Raw genomic sequence first — 26,412 nt, 5'->3', positions numbered from 1 at the left:
CTAGAGGTTAACTATGAACATGAAGCAAGTCATCTTAACTAGTCTGAACTGAACCAGTTCACTGACTAGCACCCTCTGTGGTCGCTGGCTGTATTGCAAACTTTCCTATAAATGAAGTTTTTCTGTCGTGTTTGAGACAAAGTTCTGTTTTCCAGAGAAGCTGGTCTGGAGATCATTTACCCTTTTCTCCACAAAATAACTTTTATTTTCAGATCCAAAAGTTTGACTTTTCTCCTGCTGGAGTTTATATGAAACAACTGAACCTTCAGAAATGATCCAACGTTTCAGATAAAAGTCAGGAAATGTTTTCTAGTTTAGTCATGAAACCGAAGCAAACCTGCAATAACAGCAATGATCCGATTTCCTGATGAACACTGGAGGCAAAAATCTGGATAAGTTTTATTGCAGCTTTACCCAAAACAAAAGTTTGAAGTTCCAGTTTCCGTGGAAACGGATCAAAGTAAACACTAAAGCCAGCCGTCATTATTGTCATCATTATTATTATTGTTCTTGATCCCAAACAGAACCAGTGGAGCTGCATCCTGCGTTCAGTCCAATCGGGCTTCCTCCTTCTGGCTGAGCTTTAACAAATCAACGGAAATATTTTTATACAAAAATCTCTTCTAGGAACAGAAGCTCCAATATTCACAGGAAAGAGTCGGGTCCAAACAGCCAATCAGGAAAGAGTCGGGTCCAAACAGCCAATCAGGAACGAGTCGGGTCCAAACAGCCAATCAGGAAAGAGTCGGGTCCAAACAGCCAATCAGGAACGAGTCGGGTCCAAACAGCCAATCAGGAACGAGTCGGGTCCAAACAGCCAATCAGGAACGAGTCGGGTCCAAACAGCCAATCAGGAAAGAGTCGGGTCCAAACAGCCAATCAGGAAAGAGTCGGGTCCAAACAGCCAATCAGGAACGAGTCGGGTCCAAACAGCCAATCAGGAAAGAGTCGGGTCCAAACAGCCAATCAGGAACGAGTCGGGTCCAAACAGCCAATCAGGAAAGAGTCGGGTCCAAACAGCCAATCAGGAACGAGTCGGGTCCAAACAGCCAATCAGGAACGAGTCGGGTCCAAACAGCCAATCAGGAACGAGTCGGGTCCAAACAGCCAATCAGGAACGAGTCGGGTCCAAACAGCCGCAAAGTAAAACACAAATCGATTAGGAAAGTTAACCAAATAAAATGTTTGCATAATAAAATGAAGACATTCAGCAAAAAGTCCTGATTTATTTCTTTAAACTAACTGAGAGGAAGAAAAACTAAAAAACCTCCAACGTTCAGAAATCTGCTGATCCACTTTAATGAAACCGGGTCAGGATGGAAACAGAACCAGCTATTTCAGCCCAACCTCTAAATCTGGAATAAATAAGATTAAAAGGTTTTTATTTACTGGACTTTAATAACGGAGTAAAAACCTTTTTTGTCCTCCTTCCAGTGCAGAACCTCATTAATTCACTTGATTTAACATTAAATCAGTTTAAGACGATTCAATCATTAAACAGTTCTGCAAAGAAGTGAAGGAAATAAACTAAACTTTTAAGAATAAAAACAAAAATCTAATCTAAGGATTTTAAAAAATATGAAAAATTAAACCCAAAACATGTTTTTGATACATTATTATCTTAATTTAACAAAATAATCTTTACAGAATAAAATATTATCTAAATTATCTACAAGGATTCAGATTTGGATTTAAAAAAACTATTTTCTCAGGAAACGAGTTAAATCAGGTCAGAGCTGCTCATGCTAACCGCTATGCTAACAGGCTAGCAGCAGAACTTTTACATTGAAGCCAACATTCACCGTCATTACCATATTTGGTTGTTTCCATGGAAACAGCCTGGTTTTAGCTGGGGGGAATCGGACCTGTGACCCGGTCCGGTACCAACTAAACATCACAGCAGGACCAACCAGGAAACAGAGGAGCTTGTTAAGCCCCGCCCACCTGAAAGTCTGCAGGCAACGAATCAAACGCACCCAGCCCAAAAGGGAACCGCGACCCGAACGGTTTGTTTTGCAGTAACTATGGAAACGGGAGTCTGAACTGAACTGCAGGTCAGAACTCGTCTGGGCGGAGCAGCAGCAGGATGTGAACATGGACCTCCACCCGTCGCTGCGGCACGATGCTGCTGCAGCCTCAGGGGCCCGGCGGTGGCAGCATAGGGGCGGAGCGGTCGTTGGTCAGGGTTCTTTTCAGCTTCACCCTCCTGATGAGCTTCAGCATGTCGGCACCTGCAGCATCCTGCTGGTTGGAGACAGGCGGCGGGGCTGCTGCAGCTGGGCTGCAGTGCTGCAGCTGCTGATTGTGGAGGTGCAGGTTTTGAAGCTGCAGCTGTTGGTTCTGTTGCTGCTGCTGATGTTGCTGCAGATGTTCCTGCAGTTGCTGCAGCTGATTTTGTTGCTGCTGCTGTTGTGCATGTTGCTGCAGCTGATGTTGCTGCAGCTGCTGTTGCTGCAGCTGATGTTGTGCATGTTGCTGCAGCTGATGTTGCTGCAGCTGCTGTTGCTGCAGCTGATGTTGTGCATGTTGCTGGTTGTGTTGCTGCAGCTGCAGTTGTGCATGTTGCTGGTTGTGTTGCTGCAGCTGATGTTGCTGCAGCTGCTGTTGCTGCAGCTGATGTTGTGCATGTTGCTGGTTGTGTTGCTGCAGCTGCTGTTGCTGCAGCTGCTGTTGCTGCAGCTGCTGTTGTGCATGTTGCTGAAACTGTTGCTGCAGCTGCTGTTGCTGCAGCTGCTGTTGTGCATGTTGCTGAAACTGTTGCTGCTGGTTCTGTTGCTGCTGCAGCTGCAGCCTCTGCTGCTGCTGCCTGATGCTGCCACCTCCTGGTGGCAGCGGCGGCACGGCGGGGACGGGCATGTGACCCGGGACCAGCTGGTAGTACGGCGAGGAAGAGGAGGAAGGCAGGGAGACGAGGCTCTGTGTGGAGGTGCACAGCTTGCTGTGCCCCAAGCCGCCAGCGGGGGGCGCCCTGAAGAAGGCGTCGTCGTCCCCGGCCCTGAGTGGGACCTGCGGCGTGCTGATGGGGATGGGTACGCCGCCACTGATGGTGCCGCGGCGGTACGCCGGCTTGGAGGACGGCTTGCGGCGGATGGTGGCGGTGTGGGCGGCGTGCTGATGGCCACCGCCGCTCAGCTCGCCGTCGGCCAGCAGGCTGACGGTGGAGGTCGGCCGCTTGGACTGGGCCAAGTCCCTGAACTGGAAGCGCAGGTCCGAATTCCTGGGGAGGGTGGAGGACTTGTCCAGGTCGGAGCGGCTGCCGCACAGCTGGTGGAAGGGGGCGGAGTCGGCGTCGCCATGGAGAGAGATCGACTCGTAGTCGGCTGGAGACGACAAAACAGACGGAGAGAATCATTCATGCTTCCTACCACAGCTTAGGATGGTCCATGGCCTAGTCAAAACATGTCCATTCAATATTTGATCTAAAATTATTGTTTCAGTTTGATCAGCTCTGCCTGTGAACCGCTGTCACTTTGAACAGCTGCTGCCACGCCCCCTACCACTATAGGCCACGCCCCTACCACTATAGACCACGCCCTACCACTATAGACCACGCCCTACCACTATAGACCACGCCCCTACCACTATAGGCCACGCCCCTACCACTATAGGCCACGCCCCTACCACTATAGACCACGCCCCTACCACTATAGGCCACGCCCCTACCACTATAGGCCACGCCCCCTAACAATATAGGCCACGCCTTTACCACTATAGACCACGCCCCTACCACTATAGGCCACACTCCCTACCAATATAGGCCACACCCCCTAACAATATAGGCCACGCCTTTACCACTATAGACCACGCCCCTACCACTATAGGCCACGCCCCTACCACTATAGGCCACACCCCCTAACAATATAGGCCACGCCCTTACCACTATAGACCACGCCCTACCACTATAGGCCACGCCCCTACCACTATATTCCACGCCCCCTACCACTATAGACCACGCCCTACCACCATATGCCACGCCCCTATCACTATATTCCACGCCCCCTACAACTATAGGCCACGCCCTACCACTATATGCCACGCCCCAACCACTATATGCCACGCCCCCTACAACTATATGCCACGCCCCAACCACTATATGCCACGCCCCTACCACTATAGGCCACGCCCCAACCACTATAGGCAACGCCCATACCACTATATGCCACGCCCCCTACCATTATATGCCACGCCCCTATCACTATATGCCACGCCCCCACCACTATAGGACACGCCCCCACCACTATAGGCAACGCCCATACCACTATATGCCACGCCCCCTACCACTATATGCCACGCCCCTATCACTATATGCCACGCCCCACCACTATAGGACACGCCCCCACCACTATAGGCCACGCCCCCTACAACTATAGGCCACGCCCCCTACAACTATAGGCCACGCCCTACAAATATAGGCCACAACCCCTACCAATATAGGCCACGCCCACCACCACTATAGGCCACGCCCCCTCCACTATAGACCACGCACATACCACTATAGGCCACGCCCCCACCACTATAGGACACGCCCCCATCACTATAGGACACGCCCCCTACAACTATAGGCCACGCCCTACCAATATAGGCCACAACCCCTACCAATATAGGCCACGCCCACCACCACTATAGGCCACGCCCACCGCTACAGGTCACGCCCCGTACACCTACAGGCCACGCCCCTACCCATACAGGCCACACCCGTCGCTACAGGCCGCGCCCCCTTCCCTCTTTTCTTGAAACAGATGAACTAAAATAGTTTCCATTTACGATTAAATGATAGAAATTACGTTTATAATGATATTCTGCGTTCTACTGCAGGAACAAGGCAAACTAAAATTACATTTTTTATTTTGAAATGTTTTTCTAACACCCACTGAGAACATTAATTCTATAAAACGTTTCCTCATAGCTGGAAGAGAAGGAAAGGAAGTTCAACAGGAAGCAGGAAACGGAACAAGGAAATATTAATGATGGCTTCACTATTTCTAAATAAGAAATGGACAAATGTTTCCTTTTCCCGTTTGTTTTTCCTAAACTTGACGATATATTGCTGGAAAAGTCACATTATTTTCAAGAAATCAAGAAAGATTTTTGTCAAGACCTGTTTTTCTTAACCAAATTAATAAAAAAATCTAAATAAAATGTTTTTAATTCATTATAATTTTTGTGAAACATTAAAATAACATTTCCAATCATGCTGTGAGTTTAGTTACCGTTAATTCTCATCAGAACCGTTTCATCATAAAAGAACCAATATAAGGGAAATTTTGTTAAATACAGTCTGATGGATTTCTGGCCGCCAGCTGAAGCAGCAGCAGCAGCAGCTGAAGCAGCAGCTGCAGCAGCAGCTGAAGCAGCAGCAGCTGCAGCAGTAGCAGCAGCTGAAGCAGCAGCAGCTGCAGCAGTAGCAGCAGCTGAAGCAGCAGCAGCTGCAGCAGTAGCAGCAGCTGCAGCAGTAGCAGCAGCTGAAGCAGCAGCAGCTGCAGCAGTAGCAGCAGCTGAAGCAGCAGCAGCAGCTGAAGCAGCAGCAGCAGCAGCAGCAGCAGCAGCAGCAGCAGCAGCAGCAGCAGCAGCAGCAGCTGAAGCAGCAGCTGCAGCAGCAGCTGAAGCAGCAGCAGCAGCAGCAGCAGCAGCAGCAGCTGAAGCAGCAGCTGCAGCAGCAGCTGAAGCAGCAGCAGCTGCAGCAGTAGCAGCAGCTGAAGCAGCAGCAGCTGCAGCAGTAGCAGCAGCTGCAGCAGTAGCAGCAGCTGAAGCAGCAGCAGCTGCAGCAGTAGCAGCAGCTGAAGCAGCAGCAGCTGCAGCAGTAGCAGCAGCTGAAGCAGCAGCAGCAGCTGAAGCAGCAGCAGCAGCAGCAGCAGCAGCTGAAGCAGCTGAAGCAGCAGCAGCAGCAGCAGCAGCTGAAGCAGCAGCAGCAGCAGCAGCAGCAGCTGCGTCTCCTGACTCACTGTGCGTGTGGATGGTGTCCTCGGAGCAGGACGGCGTGGTCGTCTGGGTGCTGTAGCCGCTCGAACAGTGCAGCGAGTCCCTGCTGCTCCTCGGGGCGTCCGAATTCAACGCACCCAGAGTCAGGGCCAGCTGATCCCGCGCCGAGCAGGACTGCAGGGACCAGATCACCGACTCAGCTTAGTATTCAGATGATTCAGTTTTACTGCAGTTTGTTGATCTTCAGTAATTCTCCATCTTTCACTCCTTTAGTTTCTCCTGAACCGACCAGCTGATTCGTTCAGACATTATTTGAAGAGGCTACACATCAGATCAGTTAATATTATTGGTGATCGGTTGGTTACCTTCCCAGACGCTGACATGGCTCTGGCTCGCTCGCCGTGCTGATGGATGTAGGCGCCGTGGGGGAGGGGCAGCAGGCCGTTCTCGGCGCCCCCTGCAGGTGGCTGGGTGGAAACCACGGCATCCTGACGGGTCAGAAAACTGGGTCAGAACCAGAACCAGAACTTACTGTCTGACACAACATCATGTTTGGGTTGGATGCTACCAAAGGTGTTGTTGGTCATGGTGACCGACAGGAAGTCATGGTGACCGACAGGAAGTCATGGTGACCGACAGGAAGTCATGGCGACCGACAGGAAGTCATGGTGACCGACAGGAAGTCAACGTGACCGACAGGAAGTCATGGTGACCGACAGGAAGTCATGGTGACCGACAGGAAGTCAAGGTGACCGACAGGAAGTCAAGGTGACCGACAGGAAGTCATGGTGACCGACAGGAAGTCATGGTGACCGACAGGAAGTCATGGTGAGGCTCTATGGGGGGTCATGATGATGTCATGATGGGGGTACTAACTGTAATCCTCATGGCGCTCACGTCCCGGCGGCTCTGAGCGCCACGCCGGTTGTAGACGGCAACAGGGCCGTGGTTACCATGGCGACTGAGACGGGAGGGGGAGTTGCCCTCGCTGAGGGACCGCCCACCTTCATCACAGCCGTACAGCAGGTAAGTGGTGGCAGGCTACACAGGAGAAACCACAGCTGAAAGACTCTTATTTTGAAATTTCATGCAGGGAGTGGAAGTAGAATTAGTTTAGGTTAAAATGATCGTCCCTGCAGTTCAATGAACGACCAGAAGGGGGCAGAAGCTGCAGCTGGTCGGTAGCTAAGGGAACGTTTTGGGTTTAAAGGTTGGGGTTATGTGAAGTAACATCAGTAGTCAGCAGCTAACCAGTGATTCTTAATGAACTCCTAGCATACGCCATCTACCCAGAATGCATTTCTGCTTCAACAGAGCCACATTTATGTGATACTTTACTTACATTCATAAAGACTAAGCAGCCTACAGTATTTTTATTGTTCTTACATCAATAAGATAATGACTAATTACAGCTAATCATGAAATCTTTAAACTTTTTCTTGCTGCAGCATTCAATCAATCAATCAATCAATCAATCAATCAATCAAATGTTATTTGTATAGCACATTTCAGCAGCCAGGCATTTCAAGGTGCTTTACATAATTAAAGAAAAAATAAACGCATGTGACAGTGAATAAACAGTAAGAAAGATAAAGAGATTTAGAAAAATAAAAAGATTAAAAAAGATAAAAACGGAATTTAAGTGCCTGTCGTCGCCGGACTCCGCCGTCTGTTTAACACGGGTACTATCCAGGTATTATCCAGGTACTATCCAGGTACTATCCAGGTACTATCCAGGTATTATCCAGGTACTATCCAGGTATTATCCAGGTATTATCCAGGTACTATCCAGGTATTATCCAGGTACTATCCAGGTACTATCCAGGTACTATCCAGGTACTATCCAGGTACTATCCAGGTACTATCCAGGCCCCGTCACCTAACAGGACATGGTCTCCAACCTTGCAGCACCAGGTTCTGTCCACCTGTCACTCAAGCATCAGCTCCTTCCAGCCAGAACAGGACGTTCAAACATCAGTTCCCCACATCAGTGTGTGATCACAGTAAATTCATGAATTAATTCACAAAGTTTTGTCATGCAGGTGAGTCCTGCATGACTCTAAACAGACAGAAGATTAAAAGTCTCGCCTCCATTCAGAGCTCAGTAAAAAGCAGCAAAGCTGCATGAATGATTCTTCTGCTACCTGCAGGTGAACGCCATCCACCGCGCAGCTGATGGAGTCCAACGAGGGAACGTGTCTCACCGACACCGACTGGTAACTGCAACAAGACAGAAAACTATCAACAACAGTTGGTCTGTGTGTGAGCATGTAATAATAACTACTGTGTAATAATAAATAACTACTGTGTAATAATAAATAACTACTGTGCAATAATAATATCTAATGTGTAATAAGTAACTACTGTGTAATAATAAATAACTACTGTGTAATAATAAATAACTACTGTGTAATAATAAATAACTACTGTGCAATAATATCTAATGTGTAATAATAAATAACTACTGTGTAATAATATCTAACGTGTAATAAATAAGTACTGTGTAATAATAAGTAACTACTGTGTAATAATAATATCTAATGTGTAGTAATAAATAACTAGTAATAAATAACTACTGTAATAACAGAAATGTGATTGGAAACAAACCGTCATTTTGACAGACAGCATTAAAAACAAAATCGGTCATGTTCTATTTTTACTCGTCAAATTATAATCATATTAACATTGGCTATTTAGACCTATTTTTATGTGGTTTAGTTAATATTCACTAGTTGAACCTTGAATCCTGATTCCTTCACATATAAAGCAGATGAAAGCATCTAACTTTTTCTCTGCAGTGACACAAACCACTGACTGAGGCCCCAATAACTTATAATAAATAAAATTAAACGACTCCACCTAAATTACATCACTTCACCTGCTGGGGCCTCACCGCACAGCTTCACAAATTCCTCCTGGTCGCATCTACAGAGAAATCTGCGCTGGTTCATCGGGCAGTTGGATCTGTCTGATCGAACCAATCAAATGTTTTTTTGCCGTGTGGCCCGGTTTGTTTTTACCAGGATCTTTTTGCGTGGTTTCGTTTCCCTGAAACGGACAGACGCTCTCCTTCTGGGTGCGGAGGGTAACGTCTTCAGCTCATTTGTTAAAACCGCTGGATGAGTTAAGTTTAATTCTTTGCAGCGGTGGAAACGCCTCAGCGCACTGCTCCTCTGTTTAGACTATAAATAGATTAACACAACATTCTCTGTAGTTTTCTCTGGTCTGTACTAGAGACTGGAATTAAAGGGGCCATTTCAATAATAATGGCGCCTTCAGGTTTGTAATGCTCTTCCTAACCAGACGCTCCAAAGCCTCCAGTCCGTCACTCTTCAACTCGCCGTCAGCTCCGGTCAGAAAGACGCATTTAGTTCAGAGTCCGTGAGATGATATTCAGAAAGGATCTTTTATTGATTGATTGCCTCTGTGATGAACTCTGTGTAAAGTCTATAATGCAGCTCAGGCCTCCTGCTCTGCATGCTCCAGATGAGCCTCTATTCCAGAACAGATGGTCCAAATGTTGGCACCACCTCTTCTGCAGCCATCAGTGCTGCAGGTGTGGCAGAAGGGAAACACATACAACATGCAGGGGGGACTGAGGACCTGATAGAAACACTATCATCATGTCTGCCCATGTGCTCCAGGTAAGGCTGTTAACTATCACCTGTCAAAATTACAGACGGGATTCAACTTTGTCCATCGTTGAAATTCCCCCAAAACAGTCAAATACGGAAAATGTTTGGTTAACGTGACCCCTGAATATTAAATAACTGCCATGTAATAATAAATAACTACCCAGTTGATTGTAAAGGTGAGGCTTACCTGCTGATGCTGCTCTTCCTGGACATGTTGCCAGGGGAACCGGGGGGGGTCTGGTAGGTATAGTTAAAGTCCGAACCTTTCAGATCCAAAATCACCTGAAGAGAAGAAAAACGACTTCAAGAGACGAAATGTATTCTTTACATTCCCTCGATGTTCAACATTCCTTTATTTTCTACTTTACCACTTTATTATGACGACGTTAAAACCTTATTATGTTTGCATTTTGTAATATTATGACCTTCCTCTCATAATTAGAATAAAAAAATCACAGCCTGGCCCTGATGGTCTGTCGCAGAGCTGACCTAGACTAAAAGTACATAAACAGAAGTCAAACAAAATGGCCGCCCTGGGTGATGACATCACTCAGAACTATGGAAACCCAGGCAGGGAAAAAATCCAGATTCAACAAAAATTTTAAAACTCAACCCATAAAACTGGCTAATTGCCCCGCCCTAGCTTGAATCTAGAAACAGTAAAAATCAGTTTTCTTTGAGAAACGGAAACAGAGCGAGACAGGAGACCTGTTCGCTGGCGGCTGGCAGCTTGGTGGGCTCAGCCGTCAGAACGCTCAGGTCCTCCAGGATGGTCTGCAGGTGGGTCACTTCGCCCAGCATGTTGATCTCATGGTCCTGAGGGACAAAACACAGGAACCTCAGGAACACAGGGACACACAGGGACACACAGGGACACACACAGGGACACACACAGGAACACACACAGGGACACACACACAGGGACACACAGGGACACACAGGAACACACACAGGGACACACACACAGGGACACACACACAGGGACACACAGAGGAACACACACAGGGACACACACAGGGACACACAGGGACACACAGGGACACACACAGGGACACACACAGGAACACACACAGGGACACACACACAGGGACACACAGAGGAACACACACAGGGACACACACAGGGACACACAGAGGAACACACACAGGGACACACACAGGGACACACAGGGACACACAGGGACACACACAGGGACACACACAGGGACACACACAGGAACACACACAGGGACACACAGGGACACACACACAGGGACACACAGGGACACACACACAGGGACACACACACAGGGACACACACACAGAGACACACACAGGGACACACACACAGGGACACACACACAGGGACACACAGAGGAACACACACAGGGACACACACAGGGACACACAGGGACACACAGGGACACACACAGGGACACACACAGGGACACACACAGGGACACACACAGGAACACACACAGGGACACACAGGGACACACACACAGGGACACACAGGAACACACACAGGGACACACACACAGGGACACACACACAGGGACACACACACAGGGACACACAGGAACACACACAGGGACACACACACAGGGACACACAGGGACACACAGGAACACACACACAGGGACACACAGGGACACACAGGAACACACACAGGGACACACACACAGGGACACACAGGGACACACACAGGAACACACACAGGGACACACACAGGGACACACAGGGACACACACAGGGACACACACAGGAACACACACAGGGACACACAGGGACACACACACAGGGACACACAGGAACACACACAGGGACACACACACAGGGACACACACACAGGGACACACACAGGGACACACACACAGGAACACACACAGGGACACACACAGGGACACACAGGGACACACACAGGAACACACACAGGGACACACAGGGACACACACACAGGAACACACAGGAACACACACAGGGACACACACACAGGGACACACACACAGGAACACACAGGAACACACACAGGGACACACACACAGGGACACACACACAGGGACACACACAGGGACACACACAGGAACACACACAGGGACACACACAGGAACACACACAGGGACACACAGGGACACACAGGGACACACAGGAACACACACAGGGACACACACACAGGGACACACACACAGGGACACACACAGGGACACACACAGGAACACACACAGGGACACACACAGGAACACACACAGGGACACACACAGGGACACACAGGGACACACACAGGGACACACACAGGAACACACACAGGGACACACAGGGACACACACACAGGGACACACACACAGGGACACACACAGGAACACACACAGGGACACACAGGGACACACACACAGGGACACACACAGGAACACACACAGGGACACACACACAGGGACACACACACAGGGACACACACACAGGGACACACACAGGGACACACACACAGGGACACACACACAGGGACACACACAGGAACACACACAGGGACACACACACAGGGACACACACACAGGGACACACACACAGGGACACACACAGGAACACACACAGGGACACACACACAGGGACACACAGGGACACACACACAGGGACACACACAGGGACACACACAGGAACACACACAGGGACACACAGGGACACACACACAGGGACACACACAGGAACACACACAGGGACACACACAGGAACACACACAGGGACACACACAGGGACACACAGGGACACACAGGGACACACAGGAACACACACAGGGACACACACACAGGGACACACACACAGGGACACACACAGGGACACACACAGGAACACACACAGGGACACACACAGGAACACACACAGGGACACACACAGGGACACACACAGGGACACACACAGGAACACACACAGGGACACACACACAGGGACACACACACAGGGACACACACAGGGACACACACACAGGAACACACACAGGGACACACACAGGGACACACAGGGACACACACAGGAACACACACAGGGACACACAGGGACACACACACAGGAACACACAGGAACACACACAGGGACACACACACAGGGACACACACACAGGAACACACAGGAACACACACAGGGACACACACACAGGGACACACACAGGGACACACACAGGAACACACACAGGGACACACACACAGGAACACACAGGGACACACACACAGGGACACACACACAGGGACACACACAGGGACACACACAGGAACACACACAGGGACACACAGGGACACACACAGGAACACACACAGGGACACACAGGAACACACACAGGGACACACACACAGGGACACACACACAGGGACACACACAGGAACACACACAGGGACACACAGGGACACACACACAGGGACACACACAGGGACACACACACAGGGACACACACACAGGGACACACACAGGGACACACACACAGGCACACACACAGGGACACACACAGGGACACACACAGGGACACACACAGGACACACACAGGAACACACACAGGGACACACACAGACACACACACAGGGACACACACACAGGGACACACACAGGGACACACACACAGGAACACACACAGGAACACACACAGGGACACACACACAGGAACACACAGGAACACACACAGGGACACACACACAGGGACACACACAGGGACACACACACAGGAACACACAGGAACACACACAGGGACACACACACAGGGACACACACAGGGACACACACACAGGGACACACACACAGGGACACACACAGGGACACACACACAGGAACACACACAGGAACACACACAGGGACACACACACAGGAACACACAGGAACACACACAGGGACACACACACAGGGACACACACAGGGACACACACACAGGGACACACACACAGGGACACACAGGGACACACACAGGGACACACACACACAGACACAACAGGAACACACACAGGGACACACAGGAACACACACAGGGAACACACAGGAACACACACACAAGGACACACAGGCACACACACAGGAACACACAGGAACACACACAGGGACACACACACAGGGACACACACAGGGACACACACACAGGGACACACACACAGGGACACACAGGGACACACACAGGGACACACACACAGGGACACACACACAGGGACACACAGGAACACACACAGGGACACACAGGGACACACACAGGGTTTCAGAGGTTTAGAGTGTGTATTAGTGTCAGTGTGTGTTTCAGAGTGAGGCCGCTGACCAGGACCGGCTTCAGCATGCTGACGAAGCTGCAGTAGCGAGATCGTTCTTCCACCAACGCGCGGCACACGGCCCGTTTCTCCGTCTCCTCCAGCGCGGCGTAGCGCGTGTTGACGTCCTGCAGGGCGCAGTCCAGCTGGCCGCGAGCGTCGCCCTTCCCTGCGGAGCGACCAGAGAGCCAGGGATTCAGACCTCCAGAGCAGCTTACGCCTCCTCATAAGAGTCAGTTCCAAACAGCTTTAGAAACCAAAACATGATGACGTTTTAAAACCAATTATTTATCCATTTTCAGCAAAGCACCAAGTGGCAGCATCCTAGTAACGCTGCGTTACCAGGATGCTGCCAGCATGGGGCAGGCTCCACCACCATCCAGCTTCATCTGGTCGGTCTGCGCTCAAATCTGAAACTTAATCTGCTGGTTCCAGTTTGAAACATTTATTAAAGCTCTGCCTGACTTTAAATCAGAGTAATTTCAGCTTAAAAACAGAAATGATATGAAACCAGCAGTTACCCTATTTCCCGCACTATAAGGCGCATAGACGCTACAGGAGAGGTTGGAGTGACGTTATGCATCCACTAGATGGAGCTGCACTAAAGGGAATGTCAACAAAACAGTCCGACGAGGAGAGATTTCTGGGCCGGACGATGGTCACCTTCTCTGTTCGCCCACAGCATGTTGGTGGAGAAGGTGGTGCTGAATGACCTGCAGACGACCTGGTCATCAGGTCGGTAGGTAGATGGGTCAGTCAGACTTTATTAACAAACCCGCGTTCTGACAGCTATCCCAGCATGCACCGCGCGCTTCTTCTTCTACGGGGGAAATGAAGTCGGCGACTGCTTACCATAGCTGCTGGACCTGTAGTGGCTCCATGTTGGTCCATATGTAAGGAGCACCGGGTCATAAGGCGACCTGTCGGCTTTAGAGGAAACTGAAGGTTTTTAGGCGCCTTATAGTGCAGAAAATACGGTAATCAATCGATCAGATCATCAATAACCAGCAGAAACCAGTTTTTACTGATCCGTACAGCTCCTGGATCTCCTCCATGTCTGACCCACTGATCCTAAAGCAGTCGATAATAATCTACCATCATCATCTTCATCATCACTGTCACCATCATCATCATCACCATCATCACCATCATTTATCATCATCTTCATCATAATTTATCTTCATCACCATCATCACCATCATTTATCACCATCATCACCATCATTTATCACCATCTTCATCATCAGGTTTGGTATGATCCAGGAAGGGGGCGGAGCTTAAACCAATAATTGGTCATCATTTGCTGAGATTTATCAGAAGCTCAAACACGAAGATAAAACTGTCTGATCTTGTAACTATGGCAACAAATATGTTTCTACTTTCACAAACCTTTAGTTTTAACCGTTTAAAATCTTTAATCAATTCTGCTCCAATAATCAACTTGATAGATATTTGGCCTGTGATTTAATTCAGCCCTAGCAGCAGCCAAGCTTGCTTATGCCTTGGGCCGGCTCTGCTGATGTTGTACCACACAGGCAGCTGTTTTAACAACCGGATTACTGAAATAATTTAGTAATCAATTAACCGTTAACTGAGAATAAAGATCAGCACAGAGCAGAAATTCAAAGAAAACTGAACAATATAAAAAAATAAAAACTTTCTATGAATCTGATTCTCTGGTTCAGTTTTACCTTCGACTGGTTCACAAAATAATCTATTAATCACCTCCAGTTATTGTTTTATAAACATTTGTATTAGTTTTGTGTTGGACAAGTAGAGAAAAGAGATCACAACCTTTCATGGGTGTGAAGAAGAGAAAACAAAACAAAACAAAAAGGGGGGAAGCTGCTGTAACATGTCACATTATGTCACATCATGTATCCAGAGGTCAGCAGACATTTACAGACAGACCTGGCCGGCTGAGAAGAGAAAGGACAGCGATACAAAAGGAGGATGTTGTGTAGGTAAGACCTGGTTCTGACCTTCCACTCTTAGGACTCTGACCTCATCACGAGTTGCATCAACTCTCCAGGTAGACAGCTGAGCACAGGAGACCACATGTCCAGGAAATGACCCTAAGAACGGCACTGACCCTTTCATGAGGGAGAACCACCGTGTGAGAACCACCGTGTGACAGTGGGTGGCTTATCCTTAATCCTACTAATTACAATGCATTTTCTACCCAGAAGCAATAATTTGTACCAAAGTTTGAAGTGTGATTGTGTCAGAGTGACTGATTTTGAAGGGAGGCCAAGAAGAAACAGGCCTGGGTCACATCTGATCTTTACATGAAACACGTCATTCACAATATTTTAATCAATTTGCAAAGCCAGAAATAACGGTAGCACGGTCCAACCTCTTCCACGTTTGCTGCATAAGGGCGAGAGCTGGCGATCCATCAGTATAAACGGAGTTACATGTATTTTATACCGTCTCTCTGAGCGCGTTGCATGTAAAGGCTGAATTAACTACATTAATGGCTTCTTGCCTGCCATCCTCAATGTATGCTGTGCCAAGGTCTCCCTCCCATTTTCACCTGGGGTGAGAGAGTAGAGCACTGCATAGAAAGCGGAAATGAAATGCCTGAGGTTTTCCCGGTCGGCGAGGAACTTCTCAATCTCGTTGTGTGTGACGAGGCCGGAATGAGAGAACCTCACAGAACCAAGGAAACGGCGAATCTGAAGAAAACCAAAAAGTCTTCTTTAGGAATATAAACTTTAAGTTAAGTTGTTGAAATGTGATGGGTACGTTCTCTGAACAGATCTCCGATCACTCTCACTCCTCTGCTATGCCACAGGTCAAACATGTTGGGCTCCAGGCCTGGGACAAAATCCTGGTTTCTTATGAGAGGTGTCAGGAGCGAGGAGCAGAGCCCACCTCCTGCGTGGTGCCGAATACTCTGCCACACTCCAATTGGGTTATAAACGATTGGATTATGTTTAAGTTCTTGATAGCTTCTTCCCATCTCCGGTGGTGCGGCTCCACAAAGCAGCAGGCTGAGGCCCACGAATCCAGGAAGAGTCCGAGTTGAGCTGAGCCTGAAACCATCCCACGCATAACGAGCATCTACTATTGCCAATCGTAATAGTAGATGTTTGGCAAAGCCAAGCCACCTCTGTCAACAGGAAGCTGTAAAGCCTTGATTTTCTGCTGTGGCCTCTTGCCAGGCCAAATGAATCTGGAGAATGCCCTCCCTACACCCGTAGTGACATTTGGAAGGGATACAAGAGCCGGAGGAAAATGTTCATTTTAACTTATACGGCCCATAAGTGATGATGAAGGGAAGGTCATGCCACCTTTCTACGTCCCTCCTTATTTTACTATCTGTTGGAGAGAAGTTAAGCTTCCATAGATCTGTCAGGTTAGGGGCACCTTGATTCCCAGGTAGGTGAAGCCATGTTGGGAACATCTCAGGGAGCAGCTAGAGGGCAGGTCCTGGACAGCAGCAATACCTAACGGCACTGCTTCCCACTTATCAACATTGATTCTATAACCCGAAAAGGAACCAAACTGATGGATAAGATGGCTGTTATTGAGATGTCAGGTTTTGTTACAAATCACAGAATATCATCTGCGTATAACGCCATTTCATCTGCGTATAACGCCATTTCATCTGCGTATAACGCCATTTCATGGATTTTACCGCCAATCATCACACCACGCATTGTGATCCAATAACCACCGCTAGGGGCTCCAGCGCAAGAGCGAACAGAAGCAGGGATATCATCGCCATCATCATCATCATCATCATTTATCATCATCATCATCATCATCATCACCACAATCATCATCATCATCATCATCTGCTAGGGGCTCCAGCCCAAGAGTGAACATCCTCCCTACAGCTCTTGATAAGAAGTTCACACACCCCGTTAAACACACGGCGCATCTCTGACAGCAGCGGTCATATCCTGTCTGATGAAGACCGTTTGGCCTTCGTCTGTGAGCGGAGCCCGCTTCCTTGCCGCCGCCAGGATGTATCTCTGGAGTGATGTAACGCGGTCGGTCAGGTCTCGGCGGTCCAAAGCCCCGATGAGCCCGGTCCATCTTAATGACCCCCGTTTAGACTCCAAGCCAAGAAGAGTAGGGAGCCATCTCTCAAAAATGAGACTGGTTGTCGGCATTCCGTGTCTTCTTTGAGGTTGTAGATCAGGATATTGGAAAACTCCTTAAACTTCATATCAATCAGAGCCGAAATCTTCTCAGTGACAGATTGGGAAATATCTGCGGCTAGAGTCTCAGAGCCTCGTGCACCTCGTGCTGCTGAGCCACCTGGATAGCTTCTTTGGCGTATTCTTCCTTGTTGGCTCTTCAGTTGGTTTCTAAGCAAAGATTTGGCTGTTTTAGGGTTGGGCATGGAGTCGGGTTGCTAAGCCTACAACTTGTTAGTTTAGATAAAGATACAAGAATAATCCAAATTGGCTCAAGAGGAGAGGGAGCCCAGCGACAAGCGTCCGCTCAGGATAACTGCATCCCGTGACCCCCACCTCCAGTTATTAATCAGTTAATCAATAATAATCTCCAGATCGGATCTACTGAGAAACCCTGAGATTTTCTCATGTTAAAGGATGATCAAAGGGATGCTGATTTTAACTTTTGGACAATTAATTTTTTCTTTAATCTAAAAATGAATTCAATTACTTGTTTATTAGCATCATAAAGCCGGACTTTGTTTGGACCGTTTCTGTTTCCTGTTTCAGGAAACAGCCGCCATCTTTGACTCTGTTTCAGTGTGAGCAACAGCGCCCCTGCTGGACGGAGGCCAAACTACAGCACTAAAAAGCAGACATAGCAAATCGATTGGAACCAATTTAAATCTAATAAACCATTAATAATCAATAGACTAAGTCAATTAATTCTCTGCATCTGTAATATTCAGAAATTCTGTGAAAGTGCTAAAAAATAAAAATACAGAGTCTAAAGTGACTGGTGGGCAAACTGGGAGTTACTGGGAGCCAGGACTGGGCCAGTCTCGTCTCCCAGTAACACTGGTGGCTAGGGCTGAAACGATTCCTCGAGTGATTCGAGAACCTCGATTATTAAAATTCCTCGAGTAAAATGTTCCGGCCTCGAAGCTTCGTTAATTTATGTTGTATCATTTAGCGCACCGTGTTTCAGCCGGAACTTTATTTGCGTTGCGCGGAGCTCTGACTTCCGCCTCTGAGTTGTTGACGGAAGCTACGTGTTAGCGGCATAACGTCCAATCTTCAGGTTCGGCCCGCGGGAATTTTACTGATTGGTGATAATTCCGGGTTTTCATCGTTTTTGTGGGACCAATAAACATCCTTAAAATGACCGGCGCGATGCCGGGAGTTCGGCAGCCTTTCTGCTCCGGAGCTGCTGGTTGAACGGCGGGAAGAAGCTGAGGAGGATTTCTACAGGTGAGCGGAGAGACTGAACACGGCGGGCGGCTGAGGGTTGATGCTTACAGGGTCAGAGCAGCTTTACGGACGAACCGCACAATAAACTGATATCATCCCGGTCTGAACAAACGGGAGGCGGAACATGGCTGGTAGATGAGTTTCTGAACGGAGGAGCCGTAAATATCCCGTGTTGCTCCCCCGGTCTACAAAACAGTAACTGGTAGGGAAGCTCAAAGGTGGAAAAAATAGACTGATGTTGATATCCGATAGTAACACTGGTGTTATGGAAGATTTACCAATATTTTATTTCATAATTGTTTTTATCCGATTACTCGATTAATCGTAAGAAAGATCTATAGATGACTCGATTACTAAAATAATCGTTTACAACAGCCCTACTGGTGGCCCAAGGGAAATATTCCCACTATTCCCCGTCTGAATATTGACTTCCAGTTTCTGCATGTCTGGTTTAATTAAGGGATGTGGTTGTAGCCATGGCAGCAGCCGGTGAGGGCCAGGTGAGGCAGATCCTGGTTCCCATGGCAACGCTTGAAGCAACAAGCCGCTAAAGTACTCTGATCTGATCATACTGGGAGAGACAACTGGGTAAAACTGGTTTCCTGCTAGCTGGGTTTGCGGCGGACCTCGTCTGAACAAGCAGGTGCAAAGTGAAGCCCAGCAGGACCAGAGGCGGCCGCACTGCAGCTGGTAAACAACGGTTTATTTCCACAGAGAGGAAAGAGTTCGTCCTTCCACAACATTATCAGGAAAAGGAACACTTGGTTCGTTAGGTGGCAGAAACATCGGGCCAGTCCAGGTGAAAGGCTCACCTGAGCGAAAACAGTTTTATCTGCGCTAAAGCCGCTAGCGGCTGCTAGCAGCTGCTAGCAGCTGCTAGCAGCTGCTCGTTTCCTCCTAAAGAGGTTTTCAGCGGACAGGAAAGCAGCTTCTCACCTTTCTTCACTTTCTTCTGCAGCTTGATGGTGTCTGAGGACTTCTTCTTGATGTCGGCTCTGGCCTTCTTGTACTCTGAACAGGAACAGGAAGTCGTGAATGAGGGCGGGAACTGGCTGTGTGCAGCGGCGGGGGGCGGGGCCTACCTTTGGCATGGTCTTTGTCCAGCTGGCTCGCCGCTTTCTTCCACTCCTCCATCTTTAACTCCAGAGGCACGATGAGACTTTCTGACAGCGCTCTGAAAATACGGAGAGACCCGGCGTCAGCTTCCTGCCGCACCAATTAGGCTCAACACCGCGTACAAAAACCGTAAATATTCTCACAACGTCTCTAACAGGTTCACTCAATGGCATACAGTCCTGATCTCCCTACTTTGGTGCAACAACACTGAATAATCACTAGCCAAAAACATTTCTGTTATATTTAAAACCAGCAATGCACCGATAAGACATTTACCGACATAACATACATGGTGGAGGAATAAATGATTTGAGCTTTTAGCACTTGTCCAGTGAAACTGGCCACTCAGATTTACACTAGAGCCACAATCATCCATTCATTCATGTAACCTATAAATATGCAGGTGATTAATCAAGTAATCAGACAAAAACTATAAACATCAGGTTCTGCAAAAACTACTTGCACCTTTCGAACCTTTAGCAATCCATTAAAATGATTATTTTTCATTTTAATGCTTAAATTCAACACCATGTCAAATCTCCAGCTTCAACGCTTCAAATTATATTTTCTGGGTGCTTCATATCTACCTCCACAGCTAAAACTAGCTCTTAGCATACATATGTTAGTAGCATAGCTGCTAGCAGAAACGTCGTGCAACAGCAAAAACCTTCTTGCTAAATCACAGAGTTCAGAATAGTTTAACAAATCTTTAAAGCAGAGATTTGCCTCAAAGCTTTTTAGGAATGGAGAAACCCGAGTTATTCAAGGAATCGTTTTAGCGCTCGGTAAGACTTTGTGTTTTTGCAGTGCAGTGAAAAAACGAGCGAAGCTGCAGCAGAAATGGCTGAAACGGCTTCATGTCTCTTCATCTTTGAGGGAACTTTCCACTCATTCTGCAGCCGAACCCAAAAACAGCATTTCTCCTTGTGAGGACCAGTGAGGACCCACAGCGTGAAATGTCAGGAAAACGGTCCCCACAAGGTATCGAAAACATGGCGCGCGCACACACACATGTGCAGACACACACACTCCCCTCCGGCTGCTGCATGTGGCCGTACGTCAGCAGAGTAATTCAGCGTCTGGTTCCCACACTGTCAGATGAAACGTGTCATCACAGCAGCATGCAGCCGTCTGTCCTCCCCGCCTGCTGTGTGTGTGTGTGTGTGTGTGTGTGTGTGTGTGTGTGTGTCTTACATGGTGAACAGTTTGAGCTTGGATTCGATGCTGCGGTGCCTCATGCACATCCTGGTGAGCGCTGAGCCGATCTCCTTGGTGGCACCTGCAACAATCCCAGAGTTTCACTTTAAAACTAAAACCAAGTTGTCATCATGAGGATTAGCATGCTAATGCTAATGCTAATGCTAAGCAGAGCCACAGCTGTGTTTTGTCTAGACCACATCTAGAAGCTCATCGCTCCCCAAGCCTCTGAATCTATTCAGGGCCGCAGCTGATGATTATTCTAGTAATCAATTAACCCACCATGATAATGATCAATCAACCATTATGATGATTGATTAGATTAAAAAATTCAGCAGATTTGTTTTAACTGGTAAGTTTGCAACATTAAGGATACATTAAAATCCAAATAACTAAATCCTTTTTAAATAAGAAAAACAATTTATTGTGTAAAAGCTGATGTCATCATTTTTGGGTGAACGTTTGATCTTTTCTAGCAAACGATCCTCCAACATGAGAACAACTCAGGCTTTCTGCCGAGAGCTGATCAGGAGATTGTTATTGATTAACTGATCAATGACTGAATGCAAAAGCTGATTGATTGTTTTACAGAATGTGAACCAGTTCTGGTGCAACAGATTCACTGGCAAACAAAGTTTTTTATCTTAAAAGCAAAACATTTACTTTTTACAGTTTTGGCTGAATTACTGATCCAAAGTGTAACTGTGTACTCCAGTTAATCAATTACTAAATTAGTTTATTCCAATAACTTTGCAGTAGTAATCTACATTAAATTCAGCTAATTATGACAATAAAGTGACATATTTGATGAGCAGAAGTAAAATGCAAACCCTGACCAGAGCAGACAAACAGCCACTGATCAGAAAGACTAAAATATGAAGCATGTAGATTCCATGAAACCCAAAGTTATTACTGAAAACTGTTTGCTTTTATGCACATTTAAGTCAAAGGTTGTGTCATCCAGAGGTTATTTCTAGCTTTCCTAACAATCAAACTCTCCTATAACCACTAATTCCTCTTCTAGTTTCCTGATTCATCTGTATTTGGCTCCACAGATTCTCTACCAGCTTCAATCCGGGTGTTTTCATCTAGACTAGCGGTTCTCAGCGTGGGCGGTACCGACCCGGGGGCGTTCAGAGGACTGCAGGGGCGCTGGGTTTCCTCTGGGGGCGTTTATATCTTAGACCATGACAGTAAAGAACTGATCACTTATTTATGTTTTTATTAGATTTTATATATTTATTTCTTCAATATTATTGTTCATGTCAGTGTTAATGTCATGAGGCTGATGACTCCATGACACTTTGACTCATTAGGATTTGATTAAGAACCAGATTTGTTCTTTGTCATTTCTGTCCAGTAAAACTATTAATCTATAATCAATAGTCAGGTCTATATAAAGATATAATCCATGTTTCTGTCTCATATTTGTATGGCATTAAAAGGAACTTTAGTTTTTCCACTGAAAGCTCTGGTTTGACCAATAAATGCCACATGAAGTTTTATGGATGATGCTCTGATGTCCCATTCTCCTGAAGGCAGCACAGAGCTGCACCACCAGAAACCCTGAAGAGAAGAAGAGCTTTGATTAATGTAGTTACATTCTATCCATGTTTTAATGCTGCAGCTCAGTCGGTTGCTAATAGATCAGAGTTTAAACTGGCATGTTGAACATCTTTAATCTGGTCATTTAGTGGAAGATTTAACAACTAGAAAATGGAAAAGAATAACAATATATTCTCCACTCTGATTGGCTGATAGGCCTACAGATTTTAACTTTAATGTTCATTACATTTTTCATTGACGCCTGTGAAAATATTTTCTATTCTCATGACTTTTTGTTCTCTGGGAAATAATTTTGATGATAAATACAGAAACAAGCATAAAAATCAAAACATCTACAATAGTGATAGTAAAATTAATGATGACATAATAGTCAGTGCAAAGTAGCCTGCAGATTCTTTGGTGGGGGGGGAGGGGGGCTGGATAAAGGCTGGGGGGCGCTGGGCTGAAACAGGTTGAGAAACTCTGATCTAGAGCTTTATAGATCTAGAGCTTTATAGATCTAGAGCTTTATAGATCTAGAGCTTTGCTCCAATAGAGCTGGAACAAACAGCAGATTTTCATGACATTTGAATATCTAAATCCAGCAGCTTTGCAGGAATCAAAACAAGAACAGCAGCTCCAGGCTGGAAAGCAGAGAATTGAACCCGACTCCGGTCCGCTTCGACCCGACTCCGGTCCGCTTCAACCCGACTCCGGTCCGCTTCAACACGACTCCGGTCAACACGACTCCGGTCAGCTTCGACCCGACTCCGGTCCGCTTCGACCCGACTCCGGTCCGCTTCGACCAGACTCCGGTCCGCTTCGACCCGACTCCGGTCCGCTTCGACCCGACTCCCGTCCGCTTCAACCCGACTCCGGTCAGCTTCAACCAGACTCCGGTCCGCTTCAACCAGACTCCGGTCCGCTTCAACCCGACTCCGGTCCGCTTCAACCCGACTCCGGTCCGCTTCAACCAGACTCCGGTCCGCTTCAACCAGACTCCGGTCCGCTTCAACCAGACTCCGGTCCGCTTCAACCCGACTCCCGTCCGCTTCAACCCGACTCCCGTCCGCTTCAACCCGACTCCGGTCCGCTTCAACCCGACTCCGGTCCGCTTCAACCCGACTCCGGTCCGCTTCAACCCGACTCCGGTCCGCTTCAACCCGACTCCGGTCCGCTTCAACCCGACTCCGGTCCGCTTCAACCCGACTCCGGTCCGCTTCAACCCGACTCCGGTCCGCTTCAACCCGACTCCGGTCCGCTTCAACCCGACTCCGGTCCGCTTCAACCCGACTCCGGTCCGCTTCAACCCGACTCCGGTCCGCTTCAACCCGACTCCGGTCCGCTTCAACCCGACTCCGGTCCGCTTCAACCCGACTCCGGTCCGCTTCAACCCGACTCCCGTCCCCTTCAACCAGACTCCGGTCCGCTTCAACCCGACTCCCGTCCGCTTCAACCCGACTCCCGTCCGCTTCAACCCGACTCCCGTCCGCTTCAACCCGACTCCCGTCCGCTTCAACCCGACTCCGGTCCGCTTCAACCCGACTCCGGTCCGCTTCAACCCGACTCCGGTCCGCTTCAACCCGACTCCGGTCCGCTTCAACACGACTCCGGTCCGCTTCAACCCGACTCCGGTCCGCTTCAACCCGACTCCGGTCCGCTTCAACCCGACTCCGGTCCGTTTCAACCCGACTCCGGTCCGCTTCAACCCGACTCCGGTCCGCTTCAACCCGACTCCGGTCCGCTTCAACCCGACTCCGGTCCGCTTCAACCCGACTCCGGTCCGCTTCAACCCGACTCCAGTCCGCTTCAACCCGACTCCGGTCCGCTTCAACCCGACTCCGGTCCCTTCAACCCGACTCCGGTCCGTTTTAACCAGACTCCGGTCCGCTTCAACCCGACTCCCGTCCCCTTCAACCCGACTCCCGTCCGCTTCAACCCGACTCCGGTCCGCTTCAACACGACTCCGGTCCGCTTCAACCCGACTCCGGTCCGCTTCAACCCGACTCCGGTCCGCTTCAACCCGACTCCGGTCCGCTTCAACCCGACTCCGGTCCGCTTCAACCCGACTCCGGTCCGCTTCAACCCGACTCCGGTCCGCTTCAACCCGACTCCGGTCCGCTTCAACCCGACTCCGGTCCGCTTCAACCCGACTCCGGTCAGCTTCAACCCGACTCCGGTCCCCTTCAACCAGACTCCGGTCCGCTTCAACCCGACTCCCGTCCGCTTCAACCCGACTCCGGTCCGCTTCAACCCGACTCCCGTCCGCTTCAACCAGACTCCGGTCCGCTTCAACCAGACTCCGGTCCGCTTCAACCAGACTCCGGTCCGCTTCAACACGACTCCGGTCCGCTTCAACCCGACTCCCGTCCGCTTCAACCAGACTCCGGTCCGCTTCAACCAGACTCCGGTCCGCTTCAACCAGACTCCGGTCCGCTTCAACACGACTCCGGTCCGCTTCAACCCGACTCCGGTCAGCTTCAACCCGACTCCGGTCAGCTTCAACCCGACTCCCGTCCGCTTCAACCAGACTCCGGTCCGCTTCAACCCGACTCCCGTCCGCTTCAACCCGACTCCGGTCCGCTTCAACCCGACTCCGGTCCGCTTCAACCCGACTCCGGTCAGCTTCAACCCGACTCCGGTCCGCTTCAACCCGACTCCCGTCCGCTTCAACCAGACTCCGGTCCGCTTCAACCAGACTCCGGTCCGCTTCAACCAGACTCCGGTCCGCTTCAACACGACTCCGGTCAGCTTCAACCAGACTCCGGTCCGCTTCAACACGACTCCGGTCCGCCCCAGCCCATTTGTGAGGGACTTTTATTTTTGTGGGCCCACTTCCTGTGTTGCCCCAAACTCTGCCAACTTCTTTAAAGCCTCCAGCTCACAGTTTGACTTCCACTGCGGTTGCGGTTCCTTTGTTTTTATGTCTTCTGCTCGTTGGGGAGCTTTGTGACCAAGGAGCCTCCCTCTGGTTCAAAAGGTCAAACTGTTTGGTGCGTCTGGCACTTTGTACTGATGGACAGTGGAGTTTAAATCACGGTGAAATGTAGCTACACTATCAGTACATTGGACAATAAGTTTATTTGATTTTTAATGACTAAGATATTGAAAGTGCACTTTTGAATTGATTAACTTAAAATATGACACTTTTTTAGACTAATTTAAATTATGGTTAATTAAACATGATTATTAAATGTTGGATCAGGTTAAAATGATTAGAAATCTAATAATTGCATTTTCATGACAGTTGTTTGTTTTTTACAGTTTAATAAATTCCATAATGAGCTTTCCGTCCTCTCGGCCGGGTCCTTGAATCAGGGTCATCTGGATTCTGGTGAAGATGGTGCGGATAACGGATAACGGACCTGGTAATT

General features: G+C 48.6%; 1 protein-coding gene across 3 annotated transcripts in view; it reads right to left on the bottom strand.

Annotated features, from left to right (window-relative positions):
* Window positions 1–387: 387 nt before the first annotated feature.
* mtss1 (MTSS I-BAR domain containing 1) overlaps window positions 388–26,412 on the bottom strand; it is a 45,490-nt gene continuing 19,465 nt past the window's right edge. For 2 of the 3 annotated variants that reach the window (XM_081606716.1, XM_081606718.1), the window contains 11 exons: window positions 21,491–21,575; window positions 20,263–20,354; window positions 20,117–20,191; window positions 13,812–13,969; window positions 10,263–10,370; window positions 9,742–9,836; window positions 8,064–8,139; window positions 6,796–6,960; window positions 6,285–6,407; window positions 5,943–6,093; window positions 388–3,320 (listed from right to left, as the gene is read on the bottom strand). In XM_081606716.1, the coding sequence (XP_081462842.1) occupies window positions 2,137–3,320; window positions 5,943–6,093; window positions 6,285–6,407; window positions 6,796–6,960; window positions 8,064–8,139; window positions 9,742–9,836; window positions 10,263–10,370; window positions 13,812–13,969; window positions 20,117–20,191; window positions 20,263–20,354; window positions 21,491–21,575 (2,312 nt within the window). In that variant the 3' untranslated portion in view covers window positions 388–2,136. The remainder of the gene's footprint in view (window positions 3,321–5,942; window positions 6,094–6,284; window positions 6,408–6,795; window positions 6,961–8,063; window positions 8,140–9,741; window positions 9,837–10,262; window positions 10,371–13,811; window positions 13,970–20,116; window positions 20,192–20,262; window positions 20,355–21,490; window positions 21,576–26,412) is intronic. The other variant, XM_081606717.1, reaches the window with a different exon arrangement.

The sequence above is a fragment of the Poecilia reticulata genome, chromosome 5, assembly GCF_904066995.2.
Source record: "Poecilia reticulata chromosome 5, P_reticulata-male-v2, whole genome shotgun sequence".
Lineage (NCBI taxonomy): Eukaryota > Metazoa > Chordata > Actinopteri > Cyprinodontiformes > Poeciliidae > Poecilia > Poecilia reticulata.
This window is presented reverse-complemented; position numbering and strand designations above follow the sequence as displayed.